The sequence below is a fragment of the Columba livia genome, chromosome 1 (assembly GCF_036013475.1).
Source record: "Columba livia isolate bColLiv1 breed racing homer chromosome 1, bColLiv1.pat.W.v2, whole genome shotgun sequence".
Taxonomy (NCBI): domain Eukaryota; kingdom Metazoa; phylum Chordata; class Aves; order Columbiformes; family Columbidae; genus Columba; species Columba livia.
The window spans coordinates 92,315,786-92,341,010 of NC_088602.1; the positions used below are offsets into that span (position 1 = coordinate 92,315,786).

At 41.3% G+C, this 25,225-nt stretch overlaps 1 protein-coding gene across 1 annotated transcript in view; it reads left to right on the plus strand.

Annotated features, from left to right (window-relative positions):
• The window catches only part of MRPS6 (mitochondrial ribosomal protein S6), a 48,075-nt gene extending 24,192 nt beyond the window's left edge, over positions 1-23,883 (plus strand). Inside the window, exons 2-3 of the mRNA XM_005511374.4 lie at positions 10,515-10,654; positions 23,248-23,883. Of these exons, the coding sequence (XP_005511431.2) occupies positions 10,515-10,654; positions 23,248-23,428 (321 nt within the window). The 3' untranslated portion in view covers positions 23,429-23,883. The remainder of the gene's footprint in view (positions 1-10,514; positions 10,655-23,247) is intronic.
• The last annotated feature ends 1,342 nt before the right edge of the window (positions 23,884-25,225 follow it).

A 25,225-nucleotide genomic window follows, 5' to 3' on the forward strand; every position in this document is an offset into this window, starting at 1 on the left:
TAGATTGTGGGGTGACAATAAAACCCTGGCAGATGTATTGTTAACCTCCTCTCCCCCCCACTCCCCCCTTTTGCCCCTCCCTCTCCCCCCTTCCCACTCAGGACAGGCGATCAGGAGGAAAAGGACAGAGAGAAAAGAGTTGGAAAAAATTAAAGATGTTTTACTAATGCTACTAATAAGAATAGAGAAAATAATACAAAATATACAAAACCAATATTGAACGTCTCAGCAACTGCAGAGCCGGCACCCAAAGTCCTGGATTAGACTCTGCAGCCAACTGGAGCTGGATTCAGTCTATCACTAGGCCTCAGTTTGCAGGGACGACTAGCAAGGTCCTCTCCTAATGTCGGCCATAAGCAGAAGGGAAAAGGGAAAGGCACGAGATCCTTGTCATCTCCCACTTTTATATGAAGTATTCAAGTGAATGAAATGTTATACACAGTTGGTCAGTTTCTTGCTCACTTGCTTCTCGTCGCCCCTCTGTGAGATGTCCATCCGTGCTTATCAATAAGTTTGCATTCCATTGCTAGGTTTACCAAAACATGTGTCTGGTTCTCCAGGAAAATGCAGTTAACATGAAGGCTTTAGCTGACAGGCAAATTCACTAAAAGAGAAACTTGTTTTTAACAAAACCAGGACAGAGTATTCCTCTGTAAATGCTGTAATGTACAGGAGAATTTGGCCAAGAAATTGCCAAGGTTCACTTTGCCTTGTGCACACCAATTGGTCAAAACAGTGTGACTTCCACCTTAAATGCTACTCTGGTTCAGAGCCGAAGATAGTTACTTATCTGCAAAAGCATGAGGATTTTTAAATCATGGCTATAGTCCCTACATGTTCTTTGTGAAGTTTTTTACTAACTATGTTTAGCTTTTTCTTAGTCGTGACTCTTTGTTGTCGTTGTTTGGGTTTTTTTTTTGTTAGTTTGTTTGTTCATCTGTGACACTAAGGATGAGAGTGATGGGCATAACAGCTACATGTGAGAAACCAAATCTGAAGTCCTAGTCCTTGAAAAGATTTCTCTCTTACAAGGGAGCTCTTCAGTGGCTTAGACTAGTCTGGATGGTGTTTGTGGTGCACCCCAAGTCTGGAGTGTTGGAGACCTGGTTGGAATATATCCTGGCACTCGACTGCTTTGGACGGTTGTAGGTTTTCTTCCTCAACTGGACTGTTGCTGGTGCTCTGAGGCTGGCAGCCTCTGACCCAGAGAATGTAAAAATTAACTGTATTTGGCCTTTGCAGCTGTGATTCTCAAACTAGTGTTTGTCTTCTGAAAGCCATGCAGTGCCTATTTCCTTTGCTGCCATGCAGGTTTCTCCCAATTACAGAAGTGTCAAAGCTGATTTGAAAAGTGCTGAATGTGCCTAGAGAATTGCAGTGGAAGAACCCCTGTGGGCTCGGAGCTGCCTATGCCATGAGTGAGCTGTTGCCTGTGGGGAAAAGTACCAGGATGAGCATCGTATGGCAGGGATGTCGCTTGGGTTGTGAGGTCTGGTCATGTTCTGTGCTGTTGCCAACACACCGAAACCCTTCTTGATAATACCACTGATTTTGTCCCTGAAGCATCCAGGGAAGCAGATAGTACACTGCTTTGATTTATGTCCTTTACCAAGCTTGCACAGAAGCTGGTGAATGAAGGTGCCAGGCAGCTGAAAGAGCCCTTAGCTCTGTGATCAGGCAGCTTTTTCCTTCTGAACACTTGGGGCAAGGGGATGATGGGCTTCAGCTCACCTTGGCATAGCAGCCATTGCTTTTGGACTCGTTCTGTCAGCATCTGTAAGTCTTCCAAGCTGGTGTTATGTATGTGGGTGAATAGACAAACCTAAGATAAAATAGTAGGGGAGCCATACACAGAGTGTGTGGAGCTGGAAACAAGTCTGAGTTAACGGAGAGACATTGAAAGACAGAGCCTATTTGAGAATAGAGATTTTATCCAGAATTAAAATTCTTACTTTAAAGTTAGTCTTGTCTTGAGAAATTTGATGGTGTAGGTGACATTCTTTAAAGTAAGCTTGCAAGCTTTTAAGTTCCAACAATTCTGTTTCTGGGTTGTATGCAGTATTTTTCATCCACAGCCTATTTTCATAGGAATTATGTAATATCAAATATCTTACTAGGTAAAATTGCACCACAAGCCCTCTTATCCAGAGGAGGCATAACCAGCTTTTTCAAGAAAGTAGTAAACTGTAACAGCTGTAATCTTGGACGATAGGGAGGAAGAAAGGGCAGAACTTCTGTTCTCTGTGGTGCTTAAAATCCTCTGAATACTTTTAAAAACAGGGTCATGCACAGGATTTTTTTTTTTAAACTGGTCTAAGGATGACTTGATGCAGACTTTGATTATATTAGGCTACACAGTTAAGTCTGCCTTTACATTTTGCTTTACTTGGAGTCTTCTGAAGGTGGATCTTTAAGGCTAGGCAATTGCAGCCTAAATGCTTGAAGAATAAAAGAGGAAGTTTGAGAAGTCAGAAGTTGTTCCAGGGTATCCTAGGACATGGCAGCTCATTGATTTGGGGAGAGGAATTGGCAAACTGCAGCCACGTGTCCCCTTGCAATGCGCTCAGGAAGGGGTTTCTCAGTGAGAAATATGGAGATGGTGGAAGAAGCACTGGCTTCTTGACTGTGGGCCCAGCTTCTGTGTCACAAGATTGGAGAAGAATTCTCCTCTCACCTTCTCCTTTCTCTGCTCCTGCTTTTATCTTTTTGTTTTCTTCACTGGAATATCTTCTGGTTTTAATCTTAAACGCAACAAATGTGGAAATAAAAGGAATTGTGTGTGTGCATGCATTTCAAAGGCCAGGGAGAAAAAATGTTGAAAATAACTCCATCCTATTCCCTTTTCCCTATTTAAGCTTCAGGAATATAAAGAGTATCAGCTCTCTAAATGAATTAAATTCATCTGTGGTCGGTGTCGAGCTGTGTTAATTTAACTGTGACTTGGTATTTTTAGGGTACTTGTGTTGCTGGATTTTCTGTTCAGTTTCTTGCCTTTAATAATTTCATTTGATCTTAAATGTTGAGTTAAAAAAAAAATGTTGTGGAATTTAGATTCTTTGAAGAAAGGTGGATTTTAGAACAGAAGAGATACTTGCTTTACATGTACTTGCTGCTTCCTCTGCATCCAAGTCCCTGGGCTTCATATTCACATCAGGTGAAGTTGCTACCTCCTTGGCTTATCCCACATCAAAATGCTAATTAAAGATCTGTTTTGAGGATGGGGTGTTATTTTTAATTCAGGCTGAGTCAATTTTGATCACTCCCCTAAACTTATTTTTGGTGACTTGCCTTCTACAGCTTTCTCACTATTTGCCAAATCTATTTCTATCACATCTTTTTGTTCAATCACCATTTGATGGAAATATGAAATAGTTACCACATTCAGGAGCACTTGGGTTTCTCCCATTTCTTTCTTATTCTGTATCTGAAGAAACTGACTGTTGTAGTTACAGAAACCTTCGTCCCTACACAGTGCTACCAGATGAACAGATTTCCTTGGACTGATCCTCCCCTATCCCTATCGTGGTCTGAACTGCCAGGCAGGTGTCCAGGGTCCTCACAATTTTGGTGCTCTTCATGCATCCTGATTGTGCCCATTGGTCCTGTGCAGGCCGTTTTTAGCAGGGGTGCAGCATGGCTCCCACATCTTCTGTGCGCTCAATCTACCGCTTTTATCTTTATTTCGATCTTTTCTGAACAGTGGGTATCCTTCAGTGGTTGTACCCTAGTTGGGACTGCTGTTCTGTGCTGTTCATGCTTTTATAGTAATTGCAGCTTTGCATCTTGCACCAGGTGTTCAAGTGTATTCCCTGGGCAAATAAAGAACAACCCTGCCACTAGCTTTTTACTAATATTAGCCCTGATTTTTTTCTTTGCAGTCTATTCTTAATCTGCTGATTATTATTTCATCTGCTTGCTGTGTCCTAAAATAGGGTGTGACAATTAAATGATTCTTTCCAGCTTCCCCTTGTTTCTCATTGCAAAGCTCATCTTCATTCTTATGCCAGTGTTGATCTTGGCTAGTGCACAAATGTATGTGTGTATTTTTTTTTAATAATTTTCACTAATAAGTTTCTAGTGGTTTATTATCTAGTCAATGACAGTAACGAGCTGTTTTTCCCCCCATTTTGCTGCTTTGGAATTACAGCTTTCTTCTAAATATTTTGCATGCTTTGATTTTCACCTCAGTAAATAATTGCAGAACAACCTTTTGTAGCTGTTTAACAACCAAAAGACCACATAATTGCTATTGATACATTGAAAGGATAATCAAGCTAATTATGATGGATTACTTTCAATTTATAATTTAAGGAGATGTGCCCACTGACTTTAAATGCTTCCTGATAAAATCAATGAGTGGCCAGAAGAACTAGAGTACAGTCTTATCCCTAAAACTAAGTATTTGGTGTCTGCTTCCTTTTCTTTCTCTGACTCTTTTCAGAGGAGCTTTGGTGGCTTGAGAAGGCTGCTTTTTTAGCCAGTGTTGTTTTTTCTGTCCCTATGACTTTCTGTCCTCTCTGGAACTCCCTCTGGGCAGCCAATAAGGTGGAAAATTGAGCAGTGGTGCAGACTCTTTTCACATGGCTCCAGTTCCAGCCACAACATTGTCCTTCCTTTTAGAACTGGATGGGTTTTTTAAGAGACATCAGCATTGCAATAGCTTTATTTCAAGCCCTTGCCATGTCTCTGGTCTGTCTTCAAGCTGCTCTTTGCAGCTTCATGGCTGACAAGCTCATGACTGTTTGGCCTCTGGTAGAAGTTGGGGAATTACCTATTAGAGAGCAGTGTGGGGGAATGGGACCTGGGGGTCCTGGTGGACAACAGGATGACCATGAGCCAGCACTGTGCCCTTGTGGCCAGGAAGGCCAATGGCATCCTGGGGTGTATTAGAAGGGGGGTGGTTAGTAGATCGAGAGAGGTTCTCCTTCCCCTCTACTCTGCCCTGGTGAGACCACATCTGGTATATTGTGTCCAGTTCTGGGCCCCTCATTTCAAGAAGGACAAGGAACTGCTGGAGAGGGTCCAGCACAGAGCCACGAAGATGATTAAGAGAGTGGAGCATCTCTCTTATGAGGAAAGGCTGAGGGAGCTGGGTCTCTTTAGCTTGGAGGAGACTGAGGGGTGACCTCATTAATGCGTACAGATATATAAAGGGTGAGTGTCACGAGGATGGAGCCAGGCTCTTCTCGGTGACAACCAGCGATAGGACAAGGGGTAATGGGTACAAACTGGAACACAAAAGGTTCCACTTAAATTTGAGAAGAAACTTCTTCTCAGCGAGGGTGACAGAGCACTGGAACAGGCTGCCCAGCGGGGTTGTGGAGTCTCCTACTCTGGAGACATTCAAAACCTGCCTGGACGCCTTCCTGTGTAAGCTCACCTAGGTGTTCCTGCTCCGGCAGGGGGATTGGACTAGATGATCTTTTGAGGTCCCTTCCAATCCCTAACATTCTGTGATTCTGTGTGATTCTGTGAGAACAGAAGACAATTTGCTGTCAAAGTATTCCCTACCCCCCTTTTTTTTTTTCTGTTCCATTATTTTGAATACACTTGGTGGTTGCCATGTGGATTTTGTGTGACTGATACAAGCTGTGCTATGATTTTTACTCACACTGGTGGTATGTAATAGATTCCCCTCAAAAATAGGTTGTTGGCGCTGTGCTGCAGCACTTGCTGGTTATTACTGTGCCTTTGTGGTTTTGATCCTGGGTGGTAATGGGTTTTGCACCCCTGTCCATTTCCATCTGCATGGTCTGGTGAGATGCTGAAGCAGTCTGTGCATTAAACAGATTTCTGCTCATTCGGGTGACTTTTACACTAAGCTGAAAGATTGGTGAGGAGACAGGGAGAAGCCAGAGGTGGTTTGTGTGACACCTGTGGCAATGTATAACTTCAAAGGGATAGCGGAGCTTTAAATAATGTGAACTGAGCTCTTTGTGGAAAGCTGCCTGGTGATCTTCATGTCTGTAGTTCCTGTGGGGTCTCCCTGGTGGTGCAGCTGCCTGGTACAGGTGGCTGCAGTGATCCTCATTGCTGGAGAAAGCCAACAATATGCAGACAGTATGTTTTGTAGCTTACCTCCCTTGTGATTGTTTTGCCAGCCAGCTACAACGTTGACACGCTAGTTAACACATTTCTTCTGAGCATCTCTATGTTTAAGAAGTGTGGGAGTAGAGGAGTGAGGAATTTTAATCTGTAGACAACAATTACTTCTTCCAGGAGCAGTTTTCCACAGAAAGGCCTTGAAGAATTTGCAGTGACCTCCTTCCTCATCCTTCCATGGCTTGGTTGGTTCTGAAGGGCTGTATGTTTCTGAGGACAAGATAACTGCTCGTGAGTGAATGACAGTGAAGCAAGTTCACTAACAAAGTTCACCAAGTTCACTAAGGGTGAAGCCAGTTTGAAAGGGCTCTGGCTTGACTATACACACAGGAGTGGGGAACCAGAGCTAGAATTACAAACTAGGGCTTAAATGCTCTTGTTAGCACTCCCTGCTCCCCAGCATGGATATCCTGGCACCACCTTCCATTTTCTCCCTTTCTCTTCCCCATCTTTGCTTTCCCACATCTGCGGTACTGAAATTACTGCTGGCTGTTCAGGAAAAAATGTTGTGGCTCCTGGGTTGGGAGCCAGGCGATGCCAATTCCTACGTCCTCAACTGGTCTGGCTCTGAGGCAAACCAAGGAACCTGTGTCTGTGGATATTATGGTTAGCAAAGGCTGGCCTATATATAGTTTGGTTGATGGCCTTAGGCAAGCTATGGTAAACCATGATCTTTTTTTGAGAGGAGGAATGAGAGGGATTACAGTGACAAGCTTTCAAAACCAACAATTAGTTTATGTTTTCAAAGTACATCCACAAGTGGGGAGGTTGCAAAAACGTGTAATATCTTACAATCTTTAATGTAGAAATTTGTGGCTTTCTTTTCTTGTTCTTTTTATTTTGGTTTGTTTTTAAATATATGGGACTTGATCTTAGGCTTCATTGTGCTTAGAAACTGCAGATCATGTTGGACATGCAGCCACTCGGGGAATGTGCTGATCTGTTGGCATGCACAAAGGAGACAAAAAGCTTATGTGTCATTTGAGGGTATGAGGGATGTAAAGGAGTCAGCTTATGCAATAACATTTAACTTAAATCTGCATGGTTAAGAATGGTATGTCAGACAACTCCACTGGTGGACATACAGCTGTTTGTCTAAAGGTCACAAACAATTAACATCTCTTTTGAGCAGATGTTGTTTCCATTTTTTATGTGAGCAGGAGACAAGTAGCGACAGTAAACTTAACAGTATTTTTATTCACTGACCCGACAGATTTCTCCCACAATAATTGCCTGAGCGCAGTGGAGGCTTCTGCAACTTAACCACACACAGCAGGCTCAGTGGGAGAAGGCCTGAATGACAGATCCTATTGCTTTCCAAGAAAGTATTTTCCAGCCTGGGGATGGAAGCGCTACAGGTGTGCTGAGTGCATAAAAATATTAAACTGTTAGGTTAGCTGACCTTTCTCTTCTATAACTGCTTATTTCCCTTATTAATGTGGGTAAGTAAAATCCTAATGGTCAGTGTCGGATTCTTGTTTCAAAGGCAAAACCTTCTGGATAATATTACTTAACTCAGTGCCTGCTTCACAAATACATTTCCCCTCCTCTCCCCTCCCCCCCCCCTCTTTTATTGAACCTAGATTTCTGGTATGGTTCTTACAGTGTTAAACTATGGATATCACTAGCAGCTCTGTAACCCTACTTTTTGGCTCACCTGTGTGAAGCTGCTGTTTCATAACAAATGAGGGAGTCTCACCCGTAGCTCCTGATTTGGATGGGTTTGAGCGTGGTGATGGAAGCAGCACAAAACCTGTCTAGAGTTTGGGCCAACTTCTCACACCTTTGTGCCATGTTAGTTGAGCCAAAACAGTCATAAGGAGCTTGGGTAGAAATTCTTCATGGGAAAAGTCTTTCTTTAGCGAAGAGCTTGTGTTCCTCTCTCACCCTTCATGTTTTGGCATGTGTGGAGGTCTGGGTCAAGGAAAGCAGAGCTGTTGCCTTTCTCTGGCTCTTGCTGGTATTTCTCCAGTAGCATAAGTTTGAACGAACGCTTTCTGCTGTGGCAAAACAACACATGGGTGCGATGGAGAATATAGCTTATAGAAAAGACTAAGAATCCAGTCTTGTGATGGTGGAATACTCGGTAGTATTTGATTCAAGTATTCTATAATAGTATGCATAAGTATTTGAGAGACGAGATAGATTTGAAGGGGGAAATGAAAGTGTTAACATGGTCAGGATCATCAGTCCATCAGCATCATCAGGTGTAGCATCAACATGTGAGTGCCTGCATGATTTTACAGAATTGGTTTTATGCTATTTTTCTAGCAGAGCACTGTATAGTTATGGTGTGCCTGACCATCTGTCTGTCTCTCCTTTGTAAGTTTTGAATACACTGGTTTTGTTTCAGGCAAGCGTAAAGGAATTTTGGAAGTCTCAGAAATTCAGACTCTTGTAACGTTCGTGGGAATGGTGTGCTTTGTGGCAAGAGGTGAAAAAGATTTGTAAAGAGACCAATTCAGTTCTGCAAACATTTTGAGGAAGGCAGTCCTAAGCACAAAAGGTGCTTACTTGAAAATCTAATGAGTGATAATGGAGGCAGCCATCCTAAGTCAACCGAAAAATACTTTTATTCCTGATTTTGAGCTAAAATATTATTTGAATTAATACGGTATAATCCATAAGTTCTCTTAATCCTTTCATCCTAACTTTTCACATTGTGAGAACAGAACACCTTTAATATTTGTCTGTTGTGAGGAACAATAGTTTTAATGCATTGAAGAATTTTGTCAAGGTAGTGACATTTCTTTACATGTGAACAAACTTTAAACCTTGACAGTGGTCCCCATAATTGTTTTACAATACAGTCTAAATACATGTTTATAAAAAAGAGTCCAGGCATTTTTGCTGACCTTATAACTATTTAGGCTCTTTGTGTTGAAAATAAATTTCCCAAATAGTTTATGCTGCTGGAGAGGGGGAGATGAAATTTCTGATTAATAGTGAGGAGCAATGAGTGTGAACCTGTGACCGAGTCTCGACTGCCACAGGGCAGTTAGACTGTGGAAATGAGAAAACGTTTCACGCCATCTGTACTTCAGGTCTTTGAAAGAGCAGTCAACGTTGCCAAATGTACGTTGGATTTGCTCTGCGTTTGGAGGCTCTTTCATATCACCTTGTATCCTCAAGAAAATGAAAGAGAAATTTCACATGCCAGAGTATGAGCTGCATTTCATGTTGTGAAGTTCTGGTACCACCTTTTTCACCAATTTCCATTTAGGGGTCTGGACATTTTCTTAGCTATGGTGTTCATCTCTACCTTAGAATTAAGAAATTAACTTTCAGTCACACATAAGGTGCTTGATGGATTTCACAAGTTCTCTTCTGGCTCAGAAGAGACAGTGAAAATATTATGGTTGTCAGATTTAACAAAATAAAATCTGAATAAAACTGAAAATCATTACTTTTCCATTTACAGCTGTTGCTGTCTCAGTGGACAAGTAGACTTGGGAATATATCTTATTGTGAAATGTTGCAAGAGTTGGGAGATAAAGCTATACAGTCTCGTTTGTATTCACTTGGACATCCATTTAGTTTATTTTTTTCTGTAGGAGATCTGTTTCTTAGAATACTTCTTGTTGCTGAGAGTGTACAAGTTTGCAGTTGTTTTCAAACCATTCTGATTTGAACTTTATTAACATTTTCATAGAAATTGTTGAGCGTCGTTACAGAAATGATTCAGCACTCTAAAGAGCTCTGATACGCAATGAGCAAGAACAGTTGCATCTGTTTTACCTACTGTTTTTTGGCTGCCTGTCCCTCAAACTTGTTTTTTAAGGAGTGAAATCTCTGTGTGTTAGACTAATTACTGTGTGTCAGTTCCTTAACTCTTAAAAGGGCTTGGATGTTGGCTGTGCAAAAGTAATGAGATGTGCAATCATGTAGCCAAGGGTCCAAATATCTATTAAGCACATGCAGTTGAAATGACCATATAAAATTAATGTGGTGCTAATTGTTGTCTCTGTAGCTAGCCATGGATTAGTGTTCCCCCACACTGTTCACTTCAAATATTACAGTTAACAATATTAATGAGCCTTGATGGTCCAGGAACCTTAAAACTGTTGCAGTTCATAATTGCTCTCTGCCACATACACCTGTTCAAGGGTCAGCCAAAGTGATACCAGGTGAGTTAAATCCATTGAGTATTTCCTTTTTCCTTTTGTTATTGGGGGCTGACTTTGAAATCTTTGCTGCTGCCATAATTCACAGGGTAACTGGCTGTTTATTCTTAAAAATGATCTTCCCTAGGAGGAGGTCTGCTTCTTCTTTGCCCTCCTGGGTTACAGAGCGATCTCTTCCAGTGCTGAGCTGTGCAAGTAAAGGTCTCCCTTCTAATCACATAATAAGAATAACCAGATTTGTGTACATTGCCTGCTTTCTCTTTTTTTTATTTTTGTTTTCTTTTAAAGCCTGAGACTGCAGCTGTGCTGAAGCGCACTGTTGAGGCTCTTATGGAGAGAGGAGCTGTTGTGAGGAACCTAGAAAACCTGGGAGAAAAGTCTCTGCCTTACAAAATCTCCAAGCACAGGGAGCGCCACAGAAGAGGAGGGTATGTAGGATATGTTTTTACTTAAAATCCTTTAGGTGCTTCTTTATAAATGTACATATGTAACTCTCATTGTTTGGTCTTCCTTGTGCCCACTTGTGATGTCTGTGATCCCAGTGAGGTGGTGTGTGGCTATGCGTGCATGCGTGCGTTCTCCTTCAAGTGTTTCGTGTCTTTTATTCTGTGTGGTGTTGGCTTTTTGTTTGTGTTTAGTCGTTGTGTTATGAGTAGCCTTAGTCCAGGCCTGCAGAACTACTTTCCCCAACATAAACAATGTTATTTTGTTCGGTCATTTTTACGTAACCGTTTTCCAAGCCAGTCAATCTGTTTACTGATAACAGTTGTACTTAATCTGCTGGTTGCTAATTGGCAGGATTGATTCTTTTTCTCTAATGCATCTGAACTAAATGTTAATTGCCATGTATACCCCCTAAGACTTGCTTGTGTTTCTGATAACAGTTTCTATTAAGGATGTTAAAGATGACCGTGTGGTTTATGGGAAGTATGATAAACGTAAATGAAGCTGTGAATTGGCATCTTGGATGTCAGGCTTCCCCTGCAGTGCCGGAGGAGGGTGCTGTGGGTCGCGCCCCCCACTCGCTGATGCTGATGCCAGTGTGGTGTTGCTCCTCAAGGCTACCACTGAAATGGATGCTGGCTCTCGCAAGGGCTGAGAAGTGTTGCTAAGCAACCTGCGCTGTGCTGGGGCTGCCTGCGGTAATCAAAGTAACAATTAACGACACGTTCCCCCTAATCCCTGTAATGCAACTGTGTGTAATGGGATGGTTGGCCAACCTGCTTACCTACTGTCTTCCTTGAGGGGCATTTGGCACTGGGGAATGGAAGGTGATTCTGGAGGTGTAACTTCTATGAAGCCCTTCTTGGATCATTTCCTTGGGGGTGACTCATGCTTTAACTCCCGCTTTTGAGGACCTCTTAATTCTCCTGCGAAGTGGGAGTGGTGACAGCTGCCAGTTACAGCAGGCTGACAGAATGGGTAGGGGAGGAAATCTCCACCACGTGCCTGTTACTTAACTGAAAGCAATGGTGTTGTGGCCATCACTGTCTTGCACTCCTGCTCTATGGTGTCATTCAAAACCGTTGTGGTTAAACCCCAGCCAGCAACTAAGCCCTAAACAGCTGCTTGCTCACTCTCCCCTGGTGAGATGGAGGAGAGAATTGGAAGAGTAAAAGTGAGAAAACTTGTGGGTTGAGATAAAGACAGTTTAATAGGTAAAAAAAAACTCTGTGCACACAAAAGCAAAGCAAAACAAGGGATTAATTTACCACTTCCTGTGGGCCGGCAGGTGTTCAGCCATCTCCAAGAAAGCCTAGCTTCACCATGGGAAACAGTTACTTGGGAAAACAAATGTCATCACTGTGATTGTTCCTCCTTCCCCCAACTTTATATGCTGAACATGACATCATATGGTGTGGAATATCCCTTTGGTCAGTGGGGTCAGCTGTCCCAGTTGTGTTCCCTCCCAGCTTCTTGTGCACCCCCAGCCCACTCGCTGGTGGGTGCTGTGAGAAGCAGAACAGGCCTTGACTCTGCATGAGCACTGCTCAGTGATAACTAAAACATCCCTGTGTTATCAACACTGTTTCCAGCATGGATCTAAAACATGGCCCCATACTAGCTACTATGAAGAAAATGAACTCTATACCAGCCAAAAGCAACACAAAACCATGGCTTGATCCTGCCAGTTTTGCATTTTACGATGAAGTCCTGCTGCCTACACACAGGAGCTAATCAAAGCCTTATCTCAAGACAGAATTACTAATTACCTTGTCCTTCTGTTGGAGTATCAACATTTTTATGAACTTTAAAATCTTGTCCAATTGCTTCAACAGAACAAGGAGCTGATGCTACTCTTGTTGTACAGGTGGGTAGCTGAGGCAGAGGAACCAAGTTCTGCTAGTTTTGGATGCTGAAGTTGAGACTTTTAGATTCTAGATTTTTTTTTCTCTAGAGTACATAGCACACTCTAACATTTCACCACTTCAGATGACAGTTTTTGTTTGCATTGGGTGGCAGTGCTTCTGCAGATCAGCTCTTGGGTTCTTCAACGGGGGAACCAGGACAGGAGAAGACAGTAACCAGCATCACAAGAACTGTGTAGCAGAGATAAATAGAAAGTGTTTCTCCAGGGGATCTTTCAGACATGTAATCTTAGCTCATTTACTGTAGCAGATTAGCTACTTAATAAGCAGGACAAGGGAATTTGTAGACTATAACTCTCTTCTCTGTATAGTCCTCAGAGCAGATCTATTTTGTGTTCTGAATGAGGCAAGGTTTCAGTAGCAAATGATTGCGATTGTGTCTTGAAACATGGGCAGGAAGCCATCAGATTTATGTCACTGTCGCTGTTCCTCCTTCACCTCCCAGTTCAAGTGTTTTTAAATGCTCAGCAGTTGTTCTGCTTGCGCTGGATTTGGTTTCTCTCTATTTGAATGTGACAGTTCCTTCCCCTAAACTGCTTTGTTTCTTGAAAGGGAGAAGTGATTGAAAGAGGCTACTCCAGGAAATAGTTGTTTTGTGTGCTTTTAATTGGAGAACTCAAATTCAGGAGATATGAGATATCACAAGGGGAAGCAGCAGCCAGTTTCAGTATCTGGTAATGTGGGGGAATTGTATTTCTGTAGAATTTGCTGGGGAGATTGCAGTTCAGGGTACGCTGCATTCCTAGTATGCCATCCAGTATTTTATATGGGCTGGAGAATAAGTTACTCAGGATATTAAACATAATCTAGGAATAGGAAGGGAAAAGTCAGTTCTTGATCCACCTTATAAAATCAGTCATTTCTACTCTTCAGCATCTGTAAAAAGAAATCATTATTTTTTTTAACAGGACAAAGTTAAAAAGAAAAAAAAAAAGGCTTTTCAAGATACCTCATTAAGCTGAATTAAACTTGTTCCTTACTAAGAAATCCTAAGGTCTTTTCTCCTTCATAGCCAATTTTTAATTCTATGTTCCCTTTCTTATCAAGCTGATGTACAGTGATGTATTAAGTAGTAGTACAGAGTGTGTCACCTTTTCCTTAGTCTGGGCTTTTTCTGAAGTAACTGAAAGGGCTTCTGTGAGACTGCAAATAATATACTATGTCTGTTGGGGGGAGAGTGTTGAATCTTTCAAAGCTTTGAATTTTGGGGGAGATTTGTTTGCCTTTTTTTTTCTTTCTTTTTTTTTTTTTTTTAAAAAAAGGTGATTCTTAGCAGAGCTTCAGCTAGTTTATTTTCTAATAGTATGTAGATGGTTGGAGACTTACGATGTATGCTGAATGCATTAGTTACTTGGACCTGCTGGCTGGTAAATGATATGAAAATTAGTGAAATGCAATAGCCGTAGCATGGGTCACAGCTTAATAGCATCTCTTAGCAACAGCTCTTGTCCTAGTGACTGCTGCATGAGCCATCTTCCTGTCACTCAGAATGGCATGGGATCCCCATACCTGTGTGGTGTGTTTGCCTGAAGAATAAAACAATCTTTCTGACCAGCACAGGGACCTGGTTTTGCTGCCATGTAAAACTCCCAGAGCCATGCATGCTGTGTCTCTTACCTTGAGGGCCATCAGTAAGGTGGTGCCAGGTATTCACAGGCCAACCAAGATGTGCTTCTGGTAGTCATCCTTCTCCCATTTAGCTAATGCCATTTTAAACTGCAATTCAAGTCTTTATATACAGTGAAAAGACACATGAAGTGTGATGTGCACAGCAAAGCTACTGCTGGACTTCGGCAGGTTTTGGTGGTGTCTTTAGTGAACAGTAATGAATTAAACTGGAAAATACATATTCATAGGTCAGTAGGGAGGATAGTTCTCTACTTAATAAAGCATTTTGTCCCTCTGAGTTCTGTAGTGCTTCAGCATCATCTGTTCTGGATATACTGCAATATAGGCACGTTATAAATTTAAGGATATCCAGGAGACTTCACAGAGAAAGAGAATTTTACTGCAATTGATCTGTAAAGCTCAGATTCTTTCAAAGCCTGCTCTAGGGGATTGTGGCCCACAGCTGTCACTGGAATGAGCAGTTTTACTCTCCCAGGCAGCTTTGAAGACTTCAGATCATACACATAATTGACTTGTTTCTTCTCAGGAAATTATATTCACTGAACAGGTGGTGTATGTGCATGGAGGGTATATTAAAACAAATTTAGATCTTTTTTTAAAATGCATCTCTTTTGGCAGAAAACACCCTACTTTTTTTAGAGACCTAATATTGACAGCTTTTGCATTTAAGTAATTATGAAAATAGTATGTTTTGGGAGCTATGTGGATATGTCTGAAGAATCAAACTTTCGCATCACTAGTTTACTGGTATTTTAAACTAAAGTTGAATTAGCTGGTAATTGACCTTTACGGTATTAATTGCCATAATAGAACTTTTCTTTTAAAGTATTTAAGAGTGTGATTCAAGTAACATCTCACAAAATTGTAACAAATACTATTCACCTTATCACTGAATAAAATGTGACAAGGGCACGTTGATTCCAGTATGGTTTAGGTATGTAAGTTTAGTTGAGGCATTGAGCCTGAGTGACTTGCCCGTGGCCACCATGTCTCAGAATAAACGGTGGAAAAAAGTAAATAAAGATTCCTAGCTTTTATCTCCTAATGGGCAATAGATTTGTGCCAAGTATTTGTTTACTAGCCACTACTTGTTTATAATTTTTAATGAGTTGTATTTAAATTGCTTTTAACATGGTGTATGTTTTTAAAATATTGTATTACATGTGTCCAGAGGTGCTTATTTCTGGAACAAGCAAAAGTGAACTGATTTAAATAAGGTGTGTATTAATATTTGAATTCGAGGAATGTTGAACCATGGATTTTGTTTGCTGTTTAAGATGATTCAGAAGCTTTCAAATAAAGCATCCAGACTGGGGCTGGGTGATGCCATTACAGAGCTATTGCATGAATTTGATCAGCACTAAACTGGAGAATACTGCAACTGCGTGTAAAATGATAGATCTCAGTGGCACAGTCTGTGGGTTTGCACTTTGTGGCATACCTGTTTTCTTTGGCCTTGCCACGCTACCCCTTAATCATATGCTAGTGACACTTCATGCTTCAGGGCATCAGATAAAGGAGGTGGTTTGGGGGATGTGGTTGGTATGTAGGTTATTTTTACTTCAGGGGAGATGGTACAAGAATGGCTCCAAACCAGATCTTTAAGAAAATAAGATCCAGACACTCCTTTGGGAAGGTGTTGGCTCAAACTTTTTGCAGATCAGGAATTGGTTAAACTGGAAGGACTGATGACGCAGAAGCTTTCAGGAGTAGAAAGTGGCCAGGTGTAAGTGGGTTTTGGATAGTGTGTATCTTGCTATCCCCTAGAGATTTGTCACTAGTGATTTTATTCCGTTCTTCCTGCCCCACAACACTGCTTCCATTCTTACTGTTGTAATCTCCGTTGTAGAACAGATTATATACAACAGCCTGGTCAGTGCTCAGATTTAGTATGGTTTTGTAAACTGATAGACCACCGTGGCCTTCCCCTTCATTTTGTGTATGTATGTGCTTTCCCCTATTAAATCTACCTGTAATACAGTAGTGTTTTTAGACCTTTCCCCCCATGTTTTTATTATTTCATTTAGCTTATTTGTGAGTTCTCCAGCTAAACCGTGTGTAATTCTGATTGTCATAACAATTTCCATGTTCTATTTGCCAGTTTTTCGTTGCCTTGTTTTTTTTTTCCCTTGCAAATCTGACTTAGAAAAATGGCAATTTTCTTTTGTCATTTGCTTGCTTGTCTCTTAATCTTTTTGTTTGGCTCTTCATTCCCAGATATCTCATCAGCCCACTTGTTCTCTGAAATAGCAAACTCAGGTCTTACTTTTGTTCATGCTGAATTGTATTTTGGGAGCTTATCTTCACGCATGCAGGGGGAATTTTCTGTAGGATGTGTGCAGGGACCCTGGTGGTTGCCAGGACCCACTGAGGAGCACAGGGTATATACCGATAGCATCTGATGCATTCAGGAGTCAGAAAATCCAGGTTGCAACGTTAGTTGTGCTGTGGACTTGTCTGTGTGATGGGGGAAAATGAGTCTGATGAGGAGCAGCTGAGGGAGCTGGGGCTGTTTATCCTGGAGAAAAGGAGGCTGAGGGGAGACCTTATTGCTGTCTACAGCTGCCTGAAAGGAGGTTGTAGCATGGAGGGTATTGGTCTCTTCTCCCAAGTAGCAAGTGTTAGGATGAGAGGAAGTGGCCTCAAGTTGCACCAGGGCAGGTTCAGATTGGATAGGAAAAATTTCTTCATTGAAAGGGTTTTGAAGCATTGGAACAGGCTGCCCAGGGAAGTGGTGGAGTCACCATCCCAGGAGGTGTTTAAAAGACACGTAGATAAGGTTCTTAGGGACATGGTTTAGTGCTAGAGTTAGGTTATGGTTAGACTCAATGACTTTAAGGGTCTCTTCCAACCTAAATGATTCTATGAAAATGACAAGGTAAGGAGGCAAGAATGCAGCATGATGAACTCGATTTGGCTTCCAGGCCCTGCAGAGCTGCCATTGCTCCCCAGGAGCTAGAAGCACTTCAGTACTGGCTTCCTCTCTGCTTTGGTGGGGAAGGCTGGGAGGCCACCCTGGCCTTCCCACAAATCACTCCCACATGCTCTGGGTGGTTTAGGGGCTGAAGCAGTTGGTCCTCCTTTGGCATCACCTTGTGTTTTGCCTTCATTATGTGGTGCGTGACGTAACATTTTTTGCTAAAGTAGGTGCTCAGGCAAGGGAGCATGACTCTCTTTTCATCGTGTCTTGGTGGCCCAGTGCACTAGAAATAGTTAATTATTAAGAGGAGTATTTCAGTAATTGTGTATCATGTTAAGGGATTAGAATATTTTGGAAACTTGTCCATGTAAATTACATTACATGTTCAAACTTTTCCCTTTTCCATAAAGTATCTGAGCTTAGGAACTGTACTTACAGAACTTATTTTTAAACAAGCGGCTTCTTGCAGAATGGTATTCCATGTGGACAGGAGATGCTGAAGTGCCTTCCAATAACCACCACTGTCTGGATACAATTTTATTTGTTTTATTTGTAAGAGTAAAATTACAGTTATTCATCAGAGTTGTTCTCTGGAGTGTTTACAAATTTTAACAACCTTTTCTTGTCCCCACTCCCTAGGAAAATACAAACTATTGCATAAAGGACTGCATCCTGCAGATAAACGTACTGACCTGTTTAGCTTCACTCAGGTGGTGAAGACCAAGGAGGAGGAAAGAAAAACAGATGAAAGGGATTGCAAGACTTCTTTTCTTAATGCCACTGAACTAAATTTATAGCTAATGCACAGCCTGTGCTGTTTGTTTCTGTTCAGATTTTAGAACATCTTGATCTTTTTCAGCAAAAAGGAGGTCTGGGTCTCTGAGGGACTTGGATGAGATCAAAACCAGTTTGAATATTTGAGTATTGTGCACATTTGTAGTATTTTCTGCTAAATTGATTGTCTTCTTCCACTAGATGGGGCCTTCTTCATTGATGAATTGAACCATTACTTTTCCTTAAAATCCACATGTACATGTATGTAAGTGTGCATATGCCTCAGGTGTCAAAATACTGAAATGCTGGTGTGTTTTTTTGTTTAAAAAAAAAAATTTCCCCTCACCTTCTCTTATTTGGATTGCAATTTGTAATTTTGGTGCTTTTTAGAAGAAATTGCACAGTGCAATACTTGGTGATGTTGAGGCACCGGTATCATTTTCTGATGCGCTATATTCTGTAGCGACCTTGTGCAAGCGTGTTGGTTAAGTGCAATGACTGCTCTTAGAAAGTGGGCTTGGTGGGATGGCAATCAGTCACCGTTTTGGTGGTTTTTAAGCTGTGAATGATACAGAAAGCAGAGAAATGACACAAGCTTAATGAATATTCGCTGTGTTAACTTCAGGCCCACTCATAACATTTTCAAATGCTGCCCAGTGAGCATAACTTCTCAAATACTCCAAATATGTTAGGCTGGTTTCTCTTTTGCAGTGTAACAGTATTTTTAAAAAAAATTCCAATATGCTATAAGATGTATTTCCATTATTTAGTTAGCTTAATAACAGGTGTCTATGTATAGCATTTGGCAAATGAAGTTCCTGAAGACTGGATGGTAAAATGTATTTTTCCCCAAAGTACTTGCTCGTTACAAATTATTTGCATTGTTGCTGTGACACAGTCTAGTTACTAAGGTACCAGCTTTTGGTTTTGAACTGTACTTCCCCATTGCTGTTCTTGTCATTTTCAAGGGACGTCCATCTATTCCATACGTGTTTTTTTAAAAGCTAAAAGTAACACGTATACTAGTCCTTCCAGGTACAAAATTAGAGTCCTTCTGAGCAGGAACTTGCCTGCCTGCTCTGCTAAGGAAGGGTAGCGATGACCAGAGTTGAGAAGAAAAGCAAACTACCTCTCTTCAGAGCAAGGCAGTGGTCCAGAAGATAAAGGGATCACTGAGGCAGCAAACCAATTTCATTTATGTAGGATTACCTTTCTGAAAACGAGTGTCCAGCTGCTCTCATGCGAGTGGCTCAGCTTGTTTTCCTCCAGGCAAGCTGTTGCTCTGCCCGATGCTTCACCTCTACCTGTTTGTCACAATGTTTTCCTTCCTTTTTATCTTCTACCTCTCTACTGGGGAAGCTTACATAAACTAAGTGCCACTGTGTAGAGGAGAAATTCAAGCATACAGACATTTTTTGGCACAACCATGGGACCACACAGCCTCTTCCAAGTCCTCTATACCCGTGCTTTGTCCTCAGGTCCCCAAGCTGACAGAGTCCTGTTCTAGGAGGGTTTAAACGTGAGTTTTGATCCAGGTGCTTTTCAGGGTTCTTCGAAGTCCAAGACTGTTCATTTGAAAGCAAAATATTTGAGTATCCTTAGGGCTCAAGGCTCAAAAAATTTCTGGCTTGTGTATGTTAAAAAAGATAAATGAAAGTTTGCTTTTTTTTCCCTTCATATGCGAAGGTATGTTCTCCTTGGAGACTGTGTGATTATTTTTTTTTTTTCCAGTTCATGCATTGTTTTAGTATGTTTCAGTCTGCTCTCCTGTATTTAAATCATCCTTCTATTTACAGTTGAGCAGGCTGACAAAAATAACTCTGGTCTCATAGTGAATCAGTGGAATTTTCCTGCATTTCTCCCCTGGTGACTCGGCCGACTACTAGAGAGCCTAAATGCTTTTGCATTTTTGCTTGCAAGAATGAGGTGGTTTCCCTCTTGCATTCCTGTATTTTTCCCTATCTTTAAGCCTCTCTGGGATTTGTGTTTGTTTACTACAGAAAGAGTAGCTACAGCACTGCGTATTAGGTCATAGATCACCGCCTCAAATTAAGGTTGCTGCATTGTGAGTGAGTGACTTAAAAACCCCTGGCCTTGTGATGCCTCATTTAAATGTGTATATTTGGTGGGGAAGGGGTTTCAGATCTCCTCAAGGATTGCATTGTCAATTGTGTTTGGTTATTGCTTTTGCAACCATTAGTTTCTTCTGTTTCTTCAATAAAGGAATATATATATTTTCATGCTGGCCCTCTTTTCCTTCTGTCCTTTTTTGGTACAGGAAAGCAATAGTTGCTTGATAACATTGAAGAGTGGTGGTTGTTTTTGAAAACTCACATTGTCCCCAGTTACTGCAGTTTTGTGTCCTCAGATAAAATACCTATTCTGCGAGGAGTCATAAAGATATGCTGTAAAAGCTCATCCTCCCATCCCCCCCCTTCTCCTTCAGTTATCAACAGTGCGTCAGTGGAAATTTCCACCCTTTGCTAATGTGAGAGAAAGCACAAAGTTGCAAAGCAGCCTTTGGAGGAAAAAAAAAAATAAAACACACACTTGCCTTTTTAGGAGCATAATGAAAAGCAGCGTACGTCTTGCAAGCAGAAACAAGATTAAATTCTTGAGAAATGGTGGGACTAAAATGGTGCAGCAAAGAGCACGATTTGAAATATGGATGAATGGTCTTGCCAAGGGAAGGGGGCCTGAAAGTGGAGGTGCATCGCCAGCTAGAATTTCTTCCCTCATCCTCCTTTCTGTTAGGTGCAACTGCGAGAGGATTTGGAAGGCTTCTTCCCAAGGAGAATAGTTAAGAGTCATCTGTTAAATTTACCAGTGGCTTTAGCAGAAAATACGACTTTCCCTTTTCAAGGGGTGTACATCTTTCAGATGTTGCTGTGGATTATTTCTGATGAATTGTAAAAGCTTAAAAATTTTCTCTCCTTGAACTTTTAGCTGGGTGGCATCTCTTACTTCTGGATACGGGAAAACGTTAGGCAATTCTGTTTTCCACATGTATTAAGCTGAATCCTGTTCCCCAGTTGAAGCCTATGAGGAGTTGGGAGGAGCACCAAGCCGACCAGAGCTTTGTTGCACATTATTGTTGCTTCTTGAGGCACATTATTCGTGTAGCTCTCAGTCAGCCTTGTTGCTGTCAGTGGAGCAGCACCTTCGCTGGCGTGACCTGGCCCTGGTCCCTTGGCTTCAGTGACGTTCTGCCGCAGCCCACACCAGCTGGGCATCTCTTCTGGAAGACTCTTTGCTTCAGTACAGACTGCAGGGAGATACTTCTTTTTGTCATAAGACCCCTCACATAAGAGAATTTGGTGCTTCAGTCTGGTCTTTTTGAAAAACACTTCAGAGCCGCATTGTGGCTATTAAGTTTTTCAGAATTAGGATGTCTGGCTAAGGAGAAGCTTCTTTGCTGTGTTTTCCCTGGGTGGTTTCCACCCCTGTGCTGTAATCCAGCACACGCTGCTTGAGTCATTTCTGGCCCAACGGGTCTACTCTGTGCATAATATTTTTGACGTAACACATTTAGTTGGATGGAACTTAACTCTGTGTGGCGTGAAGAACACAAATGTGTCCATTGTTCATGCCCACATCTCCTGTATTTCCTGGCCACGCTTCCCAGTTCAGCTTCCAGTCTTGTGGACTTGCCATTCAAGATCACCTTTATGAAGTTGGACTGTGAAGTGTGATGCTCACACTATAGTTGACTTAGTGAGAATCCAGACCTCTTGCAGGATAAAGTCCTCTCTAGTAGGTACAGTTTTAAAATCAACCCGGGATGCTTGATCATGCTTGGGTAAAATTACTTCATCTCAGGGATATCACTTTCAAGTTATACTGATGCTCCACGGGGAGGTGTGCTTGAGTGGACTAGGTGGACAGGGGAGCTTTAGTGAGAGGGTGCATGAAGATTCAAATGAAACAGCTAGGTGGGAAGTGCTGTGCTGTACATGTAGCCTTTAAATTACTGATAGTCTTTGAAATGTGGTGGGTGGTTAGTTATCTTCAGAAGGATTTCTGAGACAGTTGCAGTGTCTTTTTACTGTACTGTAGATAGTACCATGCCAAATGCAGGCAAAATGATTAAAAAGTGTTCTGGTTACAGCTCCATTGACAAGGCTGGTTCCTTCACAGCGTTCCAACGGAGGAGGGGTAGCCGGTGACATGGCTCACTTTTTTTTTTTTTTTTTGTCACTAGTATGATGTTTAACACCAGATTGCTCATAACTTGCAGGAAAAGCAGACATAATGTCCCTGCTGAATTAAGGTACATTTCATGTTAAGAGATGGGACCTGAATTTGCATGCCTGAGATTAAATTAGTGTGCAGTGTGTAGTTGTGTCCCTTGTCTGAAATGGGGCTCATGAAGTGCAGAACACTTCTTTGCTTGTTTGGGTGTAGTGGAGTTTTAAAAACCTCTTACAAAATTATAGTTGAGCTCCTGAAGAAGGTGCAGTTCTTCAGCAAAGAACTTCATTGCAGAAACAACCTTGATGACCCAAGATATTATTGGGGAGCAATGTTCCCTATTCTGTAGGAAGGCGGTCGGCTTTTTCTTTGTAGATGTCAAAGATAGCTGTGTGGTGGACACGAAGTGCTTACCTAGAGCAGTGTGTTTTAGACGTGCTGTGATTGTGTGGAAGTAAGACGCTTCAGTCCTGCCAATGTCAGCACGACATTATGTGCAAGTACTAACTGCGCAACTGGACATTGCGTGTGCATGGCTTCAGCTCCCACCCTTGGACTGAAAATTTAAGGTGTGTTCACATCAGAGATGTGCCTAATTTGGGAGAAGTCCATCCCCTTGGCTTTCTTTTGCTTGCCTTTTTTTTTTTTTTTTTTTTTTAAATTTCTGTTCAGCTCCACCATAGGATGTCAAAGGAAGAAATGTGCCTGTATGTATGTAAGCTTGAAATGTTTCACACCGGCATCTGTCCCCCAAAGAAACAATGGCATGAATTTGAGGAAGGAGGATGCATGTTGTAAATGAAATGAATGTGCCACCCTACCTTTTTTTTCTTTTTCAAGGCTCATCAAATCAAAGTGTGGAAATGAATAGAACAGGTACAAGAGTGAGCTCTCTTTAATCTCCTTGGGTAGGCAGTGCTGTGCAACAAAGTTCAGGCTGAGCCTCCTTCAATTGAACTTTTCTTATTTGAAATCAAGATAATACTGAGCTTTTATTTCGAACAGTTCTGGTACCAAGACGTAAAAAAAAATAAAAAATTAGAAAGCTTCATTTAAGAAATCCCACAGAACAGTTACTTGAATTAATCTTGTTGCAGTATGGGTATTTTTTTTATTGTGTGTATGTTTCTCATTGCAGGTATTTTTTGATAGACTTAGAGGGCCCACCTTCGATTGTATCACCCATGATGGATCATTTAGGACGTGATATTGATGTAATTAGACGTGCTTTTGTAAAGCATCCTGTATCAAAGACAGAAGAATGCAGTGGCATAATCCCAGTCAACCATGAAGATAAACTAATGAGCAAGAAGAAGTGAATATTCCAATTAACGTTTGAAACCTTCTAAAAATTTTTTTTATTCCTGCTATCGAAAACAATTGTGATAACTCATGTCCATCAAAAATAATCAGTTTTCGCCATGTTATGTGTGTGGTATAGTACACTATCTTAAGTTATTGTAACATTTGAGTTTTCTTTTTGTTTAAAATAATTTGAATAGACTTAATCTGTATGCTTATCTTGATATTTGACAACTCTGAAAATTGATTTTTCTCTTCTCTCAGAGCATTACATTGATAATGAAGATTTATCCATCATCAGAATGGTAAAAATAGCATTCTTTTCCAAAGACAGATTATTTCAGAATATGTGTATTTACATAAGAGATTAAGAGGTCTACAGTGTAAATGTAGCAGTATAGGATGTGATTTGTTGGAGGGGTTTTTTGCTTGTTTTTGGAAAAAGGTAATAAAAGTATGATTAAAAATAAAACTTGACTCATTTTTTAAAAGCCGAAAAGGTACAAGGGAAAAATAACTTTGCTAAAAGACACGTCATACTTTCTTTAAGGTAATAACTCTGTTCAAAGTACAGGTAAAAAATTATTCTCTATAGAAAAGGCCAGAAACTTCCAGGTGGCAGGTTAGAGAATAACTGTGCTTATTTGTGAACAGAAGAATAAAAGATGCTTTGTTTTACCTTTAGCTAGACCCAGGTGGACATTTGAAACTGAGAAAAACGTCAGGACAAAGGTCTTAATGTATATTTTGTCTCTCTTTTGCTCTTGGGAAAACGGGAGAAAAAGCCATGCACACAAAAGGTGACATTAATGTAGTGTATAACCTCCTGCTGGTCTGATATAAATTCAGTAGTTCCCAGAGGATCTCCCTGTGCTACTGAAAGAATGCACTGGCTGTTTCTCCTTCTGAAGGACTCTGTGTGTATAGATATTTCTGTAGAAGAAAGTAAATTGACAGTGACACGTTATTTTGCAAAGAGGTTATTCTTTACCTGAATGAGCTTTGTCCAGAAGCTTCCTCCTCTGACGCTGCAGCGTTGTGCGTTGCCACAGGGAGAGCCAGTCTGGAGGCCGAGGTCAGATTCCCAGAGAGACCTGTGACAGCTTTCATTGGTGTGACTACTTTCTAGCATGTTACTTCATCACAAGGTGTTCTTTTGGGTTTTTTTCCTCTCTTTCACAGAGGTAGCTGGGTCATCTTTGGGGGGAGATGCTGATTTTTTATTTTTCTGTTTTTCCTTGGGTGCAGAACTTCAGGGCAAGAAGCAGCCAGTGTTTCTTCTGAGTATCTTCTTTTTTTTAAAGGCAAAAGTGCATTAGAGAAATGAAAGAGGAAGTTTTCTTTCCGTCTCTTTGTTTAGGAGCCATAAATGAATGTGTGGTGTGTTTTTTGTGTTGTGTTGGTGTTTGTTTGTCTGTTTGTTCGTTTGTTTGTTTTCCTGGTTTTAAATCTGCTCTTCCTTTAAAAGTGGGCTGCCACATTTTGTCTCTTCTTTCCTGGAAAAAATGTTGGAAAAACAGAAGGGATGCACTACACACTTAGTGAAGCAGGGTCTATATTAGATGTGCTTTTATTTTTGTAGTTACTGACAGTTTCAATTGTGTGGTTGCTGTCTGCTCTGGTGCCTGCTTCCGGCAGAGCTTTTCTTACCAATAATTTTGCTTGTGGGACCGAACTTCCTTTCGTGCAGGTGTGAGCTCAGTCAGGAGGAGCTGTAGGTTTGGAAGTCTATGTTATGGGTTTGACTCCCTGAGCTGCCCTTTCTGGTGGGCTGCTGAAATTTCAGATTTGTAGTGTAGGAAGCGCGAACTACA